The sequence below is a fragment of the Fukomys damarensis genome, unplaced genomic scaffold (assembly GCF_012274545.1).
Source record: "Fukomys damarensis isolate Sample0158 unplaced genomic scaffold, DMR_v1.0_HiC HiC_scaffold_4, whole genome shotgun sequence".
NCBI lineage: Eukaryota > Metazoa > Chordata > Mammalia > Rodentia > Bathyergidae > Fukomys > Fukomys damarensis.
In genome coordinates this window covers 15,774,222-15,782,205 of record NW_022900916.1, presented here as the reverse complement: position 1 = coordinate 15,782,205, position 7,984 = coordinate 15,774,222, and the positions used below count along the sequence as shown (strand labels likewise).

The following is a 7,984-nucleotide window of genomic DNA, read 5'->3' as shown; positions in this document are numbered from 1 at the left end:
AAAAAAAAAAAAAAAAAAATTCAGACCAGAAACTTGGCTCAGTGGCACTGTGCGTGCCTGGCAATCGCGAGGTCTGAAGTTTCACACACACACCCCAAAAGCAAACAAGCAAGCAAGCAAGCAAGCAAGCAAGCATATTTGCTTAGGAAGAAAGACCAAATAATTTTAGGAAGGATCCTGGTACAACTGGAAACAGGATGGTGCTTTGTGTTGGAAAACAGGACTCTGACTTGCTTCCTTCCTATTTAATATAGTATATAACTGTGTCTGCAGGTTGTTTCCTTAATATCTTGGCCCTTGCTTGATAATAATACTGCCTTCACTCATATAGCCAATGTATATAAAAACATGCCATGTAAATTTCTAAATTCTTGGGAAGACGTTCAAAGAGGTAGACTTTAGAATTCAGATCAGTATTTGTCAGTATGTGTTTACCATTATTTCCCAATGAAGGCCTTAATTAATTAACCTGAAGGTTAAAATCACTCAGTTAACTCAATAATTTAATCTCCGTTGAACTGTTAATAATGATATGACATTCAATAAGGGAATCATCTTATACATAGGGAACATTTATTCTAGATGTAGTGTTGGAAACTGTGTTATGTTACAAGCCAGAAATTTTTAAAGAAAGGTATGATTGTAAATTGATATTTTACTTTGAAGTGATTGGTATAAAATAAGTTTTTGTAAGTCTCTTAAATAAAGAAAAGCCACAAGAGAAAGAAAAATCTCAGTAGAAGATGTCATTTTATTTTGTTGTTGCTTTATTATGGATGAAGTAAGATATATGAAATAGGATTAAAATCAAAAATACTTTCTCTGCAGATGATCAAATTGCTTCATGTGTTACAATTTTTGTAAAATATTTATAGATGTCACGAATGTCTTGTCAAGCTGACATTTATAGTAGTGATCAAAATAAAACCACTCCTATGCACTTATATGAACTAAATTCTTTAATTACAGTTTCAAATAAGAGAATGAATATTAAAGAATTATATGGATACAGCTAAACACTAATGCAGTTTAAGATAGCAAGTATCACAGTAATACTCTAATCTGAAAGTAAGACCACATAGACTTGAGATTCTACCGATATTGTGCTAAATTCACTCAAATATAGATGAGATTATATGTTCATTACCAAAAAGCAATTTGATTGTTTTAAATGACATTTTCCAGAAGCTGGACTGAAATTCTGATTATTAAAGAAGAATTATTTGGTAAAGTATAACTGATAGCAACATACAGGAAAAACACTCAAGCCATGGTGTATCGAATGATTTTGTAACTCTCTGGGTATGTGTTTCTTCTAGGTTAAGTTTTTAGAGGGCTAATACAGACCACTGGCTTAAACATTTTCAAAAGTTCCAATACACAACAAAAATGTACCTCTTAAGAGACGACACAGCATTCTTAAAAGCAGGTGGAAAATGGCTTATTTTTAACATCCTTGCAACCATTTAGTATTATTTTCAAATCCTACTAACATGGTTAAAGAAAAAAAGTATCCTGTCACTTTGTGAATGTTGTCTCATTTGACTGCTTAGCCATTTTGCTGGCAATACCTATTAGTACTAAATAGGTACTGCATTTCATAAAAAAGATAGTTCTTGTTATCATGTTGACTCCCAAAGCAGGATCACCCATTCCAACCTCATTCTTCCATACCATACAGCAGTAACACTGGCTGACTGCAAATTCACCACGTTTTCCTGTTGCTTGGCAAGTTCTTTCTTTACTTTTTGTTGAAACTCTAACCATCATTCCTGCTGGCTGGCCATTGTAAACCTCTTCTGCTTTTCCACACTCCAATCCTAACCTGCATCTCCTCAGACCCTAAGCATCCAGGACAGAGTGATTTTCAGAGCTAGAGTAAAAGCACAAGGTATGTGGGAGGCTAAATAGATAACTAGTAGACTGGCATGGCATAAAAAGGCAGTAACAAACACATTTGGTTTGAAACAATAGTTCTGCTTCTCATTCACTATGTCATCTGGGGCAACAATCTTTCTATGCCACAGTTTATCAATACAATGCCATTTAATAGCTACATCCCAGGGTAGCTATGGAGCAAAGACTTAAAACAAAGCACAGCATATAGCTGAGCAATTCTTAGCTTCATCCTGCATCTCCATGTTTGTTGGTCCACTCTTTCCTACCACTGATAGTTTTATATGGATATTTACTCTGCCGTATTAATTGTCTTGTTTGCATGTCATCCTGGTCGGCAATAAGGACACATCAATTGATTCAGCCTGACTAGCCTTATTCAACTTGCCCAAATACACTGCATTTAGTCCATATGCATTTGTCCTCCATTCTCTACCACTCTCCAATAACTCAAATCTTACTCTTTGTTTAGACAGTATTATTATTATTATATTATTAGCTAATATTTACTCAGTGCTTTTTATGTGTGAAGTATTCTAAGTGTATTACATGCATTGTTTCACTTAATCTTCATAAGCACTACAATATATTCTATTATCTCTATTACTAAGAATATATACTTGGCTATTTTTTCTAACTAGACTGTACACTCATAATACGAATTATGCCTTGCACTTACATTTTCATATAATGAAGTAATGCTTGCTTTCAACAAACCTATCACTGTCAAAGTAAACAAAGTTGTCTAAATTTTGTAGATAACATTAGGGACCTCACTCGTTCTGGAGAAATACAGTCAAGGTTCTGCATATCAAGAAGCAACTATAGCTAAAGTAGTAGGGTTTCAGTTCTTTTTTTGGAACTGGGGCTCAAACTCAGGACCTTGTGCTTACAAGGCAGGTGGCGGAACAACTGAGCTAAATCCCCGGCCCAAAGGAATATTTCAGATTAAAATTCACATCTAACACTGTATTTGTCTATCGAGTGGGTCTTTTGAAAGAGACTACTTTTTTCTTTTTTTCTTTATGTTTTGGTACAGGGGATCGAACTCAGGACCTCATGTTTGCTAGGCAGGCAATGCGCCACTGAGCTATGTCCCGGCCCTAGCACAGTTTCAGTTCTCACAAAGAAATCAGGAGATACTAGGATCATGAAAGAGAGAAAACTCATGGGTATTAAAAATTACAGGGAAAAAAAATTATAGGGCTAGGAATGTAGTTTAGCATAGCACATTCCTAGCATGTGAGAGGCACTGGGTTTGATTCTTAGTACTAGATTAAAAAAATTAGTGCAAACAAACAAAACTCAAAATATGGCGGTAAATTCACTGCTTTGTGGACTACATAAGACACTGTTATAGGGAGAGAAGAAAAACCCAGGAAGTTCTGTTACTTCCCTGGAATTATTGTTCTGGAAAAACAACTTTTCTTACATGTAACCCAACAATATCATCTTCTCCTTATTGGGAAAGATAAGCTTTTTGGATATTAGTAAAATAAAATAAAGTAAATGTTCAATTTATTAAATTAGGTGATGATGGTGTTGCAGGATTCTGGAGGATACAATACAAACATTTAAATCACACCTCTTTTCATAATGTATGTTGTCAAGTCTAATGATACAGGGAAGACTTACAAGAAACTGCTAAAGAAAGAGGAAATCAATCTCAAATTACACAAATCACAAGCGGAAGTTGAATACTTTTAAGCAAAATAAATAATAAAATCAATTTATGTTAACTTATGGAAATGAAAAATTTCGTATCTTCTGTGTGCTGTCTTTTCAAAAAAACCAATCATGCTGAGGTTTACAAATAAAGACTGAAAATGAGAATGGCTACCATGTTGATTAGACCACATGCTTAATTCATAAAGGAGTATAAAAGAAATGCTAGTGCATAGCATACTGCAGTGAAAAGGAGAAAAAAAGGTTAATCAATTCAACTCAATTTTAGTTGAAGGCATTTTTCCACGACTACTGAACCTTAGCATGTGTCAGGCAGTTAAAATTACACTAAACGTGAGAGCTCTGTTGTTATTTTAGAGATAATCCAGGAAGCAAATAAAGCCAAAAATTCACTCTGCATTTTTAACATGAAATGCTTTAGTTTTCAATCAAGTATATACTTTTTGGTTTAAAAACCTTTATGTCTTGTCTCCTTTGTTCTGTATGTTTGAGAGCTTCCATAATAAAAAGTATAAAAACATAACAGTAACAAAAATGACTTGTATGTATTTCTAACCAACCAATCACCCTTTAAAACAATACTTACCAGTCTCTGTTTCTGAAGCTCTTCCCTAAGAATTCTGTCTTCTGGTAAAACATCACATAATAATAAATAATTTTCTTGCTCTTCTGTTGAGAGATTAGGAAGATAAATGAGAAAATAAACATTTATCATTTTTCAGAAGGATTTTTTAAAATGTGTATGTGTTTGTGTACGTACCTTTGCCTATGTCTATTATGATATATTCTCTTTTAGTTTTATCCAAGTTAGGCAAAATAAATGCAATAATGTGTTATTATGAAAGGGAAAACAACTGTAATTTAAGATATCAAGATTATGCCTTTCAAATAGGGAAAAGATGTTACCTGAGACATGTACTTACCAAATGGAGCTGTGGAATTAATTCTTATCACACTGCAAAAATCTGTGACAGGCTGCTCAGTGAACCTTTTCCTCCAATATAAAATGTACCTTAGAAAAATAATTAAAAACAAGATAATAAGAAAATACTACATACTCTATAATGATTAGTTATTTAAGAACACTTAATTATCCCACAGTAAAAAAAATGAAATGTTGACTGAAAACTGCTAGAAAATTTGTAAATACAAAGGCAGTGGGGCATTAGAGAGATAAGAAATAAATATTTAAGGAAGTGAAATTATTCTTAAAAGCATGAAAATGATTAAACTTTATTATCCCCAAATTTAATAAACAAATATACAGGAAAGTTAAAATGAATTATTTTAATGTAATAATGAAACTTTCTGAAATAACATCTAAGTTTGTATGTATTTAAAATGCAACAATTAAATAGGGTTATTATAATTCTGCAGTAAAGAGAAAGTTGAGAGGTTCTTATTTATCAAAAGAACAGGGATCATGAGACTAATGCAATGAGAAATCAGTTTAAATTCAATATTTATACAATAAGAAAACATTTTTAATGTCCACATTGTGCCTGAACTAAGTCAGATTTAGCCTTTGGAAAAATACCTGAACTTACAATTCCTATCTAATGAGAAGAGTTCATTTAAAAGCAAATAATAACCCCCATAGGCCTGTACATCTGATGAAAAAGGAAGTAAGATGACCTGTCATCTTAAACAGGCTGTTCTTTTCATTTCTCTAACAAGGTGTATATTGGCAATTGCAATCTCATTTATCAAATAGCAGAAAGAAGAGAGTGTCTTCTTCATGTGGAAAGAGGAAACAGAAAGGCTGACTCTACATTGATACTCTTTTGTGCTATGTAACTGGTGGATAAAGAAATAACTTACACCAAGGAACCAAAGTTCTGTGAATAAGACTTAAGAAGATAGATGAAATGAATGGAAAAATGTAGGAATTTAGACTTTTAAAGTGGCCTGACAGCACCTAGCAGTGCTTTGTGTGTAGTGGCTCCATAATAAATGCTTTAAAGATGTAGAAGAATATTTGAAGATTCCTATAAATTTCTCTAAAGTAATTTCCAATGCCAAATATTTGGTCTCCTCTTTATTCTTACTTTCCTTTTTCTTAACATTAACTTCCAAATTTGATGGTGCTGTACAGATAGCGCATTGATGTAATGGAAAAACATCTATGCTGGTGAGAGATCTGAGAAACTGAGAACCATAAGAGGGAGAGGCAGAGGGAGGTATGGAGGTAGGTACGTAGATAGGGAGGGAGACAGACTCATGACATGAGCTGACATAAAATACAACTGTGACTAGATGGTATCACTGAGCTAAGCACAGAATGTGTAAGTAAAAATGTCAATGAATAATGTATAAAAACAGAATCACATGTTTTAGTTCTTTATTGTACTGTCAACCCTGTTTCCTTATAGAATGGTGCTGGATTTTATCCTAAGAGATCAGAGAATGGCAATCTTAGGCTCCAGCATAGCCTCAGACACTAGAGATGATGCATCATTACTCTACGGCTAACTCAGAGATGGCTTCCACATCAGCCATCTGAGAAGCAGAGGCACACTGTATCCATCACAGCAGACAAAACGAGAATACGCGTCTACAAAAGGTCAAACATGACTGCCTTGGCCAGTTTCGGCACCTTCCATGTTGCAGTACTCCACATACTCCCTCGTTTTCTCCCCACTAGTTGCTTTTTCTCCCCAGGGGCAAGAAAGGAAAAAGGAAGACAGAAAAGGCAAGAGTCTTAAGAGAGTAAAAATTCCATTGCCTGACCTTTTCTTATTCTATATTCAGCATCTCTTCTATTACACAGTGGTGGACAGAGTGAAGAAACAGTAGGATGTGTATTAGAGATGCCAGGATTAGAATATAGATTGTTCTTCCAAATTTAAATATACAAATATCTATTTTCACGACTAATCAAAATCACACATGGCAGAACCAGGTGCCAAGACAGGGGACTTCCAAAGACATGAGGGCCGAGTTATCTCTGGAGGTCTGTCATGCTTACCATTAGGATATACCAGGGAGAGGTCCACCAATCCAGGGTGACATGCTCTGAACAATGCTCTGAACAACAGCAATCAGACCTATATACTAATAGTTCTATGTTGAGTCTACTGTCTGTCAAAAGGCAACAGGCTTGAATACATAGGCTGCTAACTCTGAAAAAATTCAGTTAGGAAAGAACCCATGTGGAACAGTATAAAGCAGATGACCAGGTAAGATTATGTGTCCTAGTAGCCAAATTGCTCTAAGAATTATCACCGACTCATTTTTTAAATGAAGAGTCAATACCACTTCCATCTGCACAGATCTTATATTAAAAGCTGTTTTGCTTTTTAAATGAAAACTGCTTAAACTCTTACAGCTGATGTTTTATTTTATCTTATTTTATGTTATTTTTGAGACAGAGTCTCACTAGGTAGTTGAGACTGACCTGGAACTATGTAGCCCACTGGTCTTGAACTCACAGCTATACTCCTGCCTCAGCCTCCCAAGTGCTGGGATTACAGGTGTGCGCCACCACGCCCAGCTACAGCTGATGTTTTAATAGAAGAGCAGGGACTTTGCATTCAGGTATATGAATTTGAATTTAAAGTTACTGAATCTTTCTGAAACTAAGCTTATTTACTTGTAAAATGAGTTGCTGACAATTAAATAGGATACTGCATGTAAAGCAGTGTCCAAAATACTGGGTACCTAATAACTGATAATTATTATAAGAAAACAGTAATATATTTAGATAAGACTAAAGCAGTAAGGAATATCCAGGGGAATAATGGTGCCTAAGAGCAAAACAACATTTCACCCTTTAAAAAAAAAAGAGTGGTCATAGTGACATGTACTTAGGTGGGAGGTTCCATTTGTTGAGCCCATGAATTTGAGACCAGCCTGGACAATAGTGAGAGGAGAGGTGATACAACAACAACAACAACAACAACAACAAGAACAAGAACAACAACAACAAACAACCCCCCAATAAACCAAAACCAAAAACAAAACACCCAAAAGCCTTCAAACAAAAAATAGAAGGTAACATTTCACCAAAACTAGCTATATTAAGTGTCAAAGGGCATGCACAGATGGCACAGATGGCTATGATGGTGAAAGGTGCTCACAGTTAGGAACAGCTAGCCCTCACAAGCCCTTCTTTGCCTAAAGCCATACAATTAGAATGTCAGAACTGGCACCTGGACTTGGTTATCTCTGGCTCTAAAGCCAAACTTGGTTTTAATCTGTACAAGAACTGCAGAAACGGAAAGGGATAGACAGGGCAGAAAAAAACCAAACCAAACCAAACCTACAATTATAGTTGGAATGGGTGCATGAAACTTTTTTTTCCCTTTAGAGATTAGAAGGTTCTTTTCACAAGGCAGAAACAGAAATACAGACAAGAAGTCTGAAGGGAGAGGAAGTTCTCTTTCCTGAAAGTATACAGTAC

At 35.0% G+C, this 7,984-nt stretch overlaps 1 protein-coding gene across 6 annotated transcripts in view; it reads right to left on the bottom strand.

The window, feature by feature from the left end:
- Znf277 (zinc finger protein 277) overlaps positions 1 to 7,984 on the bottom strand; it is a 118,819-nt gene that overhangs the window by 42,633 nt on the left and 68,202 nt on the right. For all 6 annotated transcript variants that reach the window (XM_033756951.1, XM_010643381.3, XM_010643382.3 and 3 more), the window contains 2 exons: positions 4,506 to 4,594; positions 4,169 to 4,251 (listed from right to left, as the gene is read on the bottom strand). In XM_033756951.1, the coding sequence (XP_033612842.1) occupies positions 4,169 to 4,251; positions 4,506 to 4,594 (172 nt within the window). The remainder of the gene's footprint in view (positions 1 to 4,168; positions 4,252 to 4,505; positions 4,595 to 7,984) is intronic.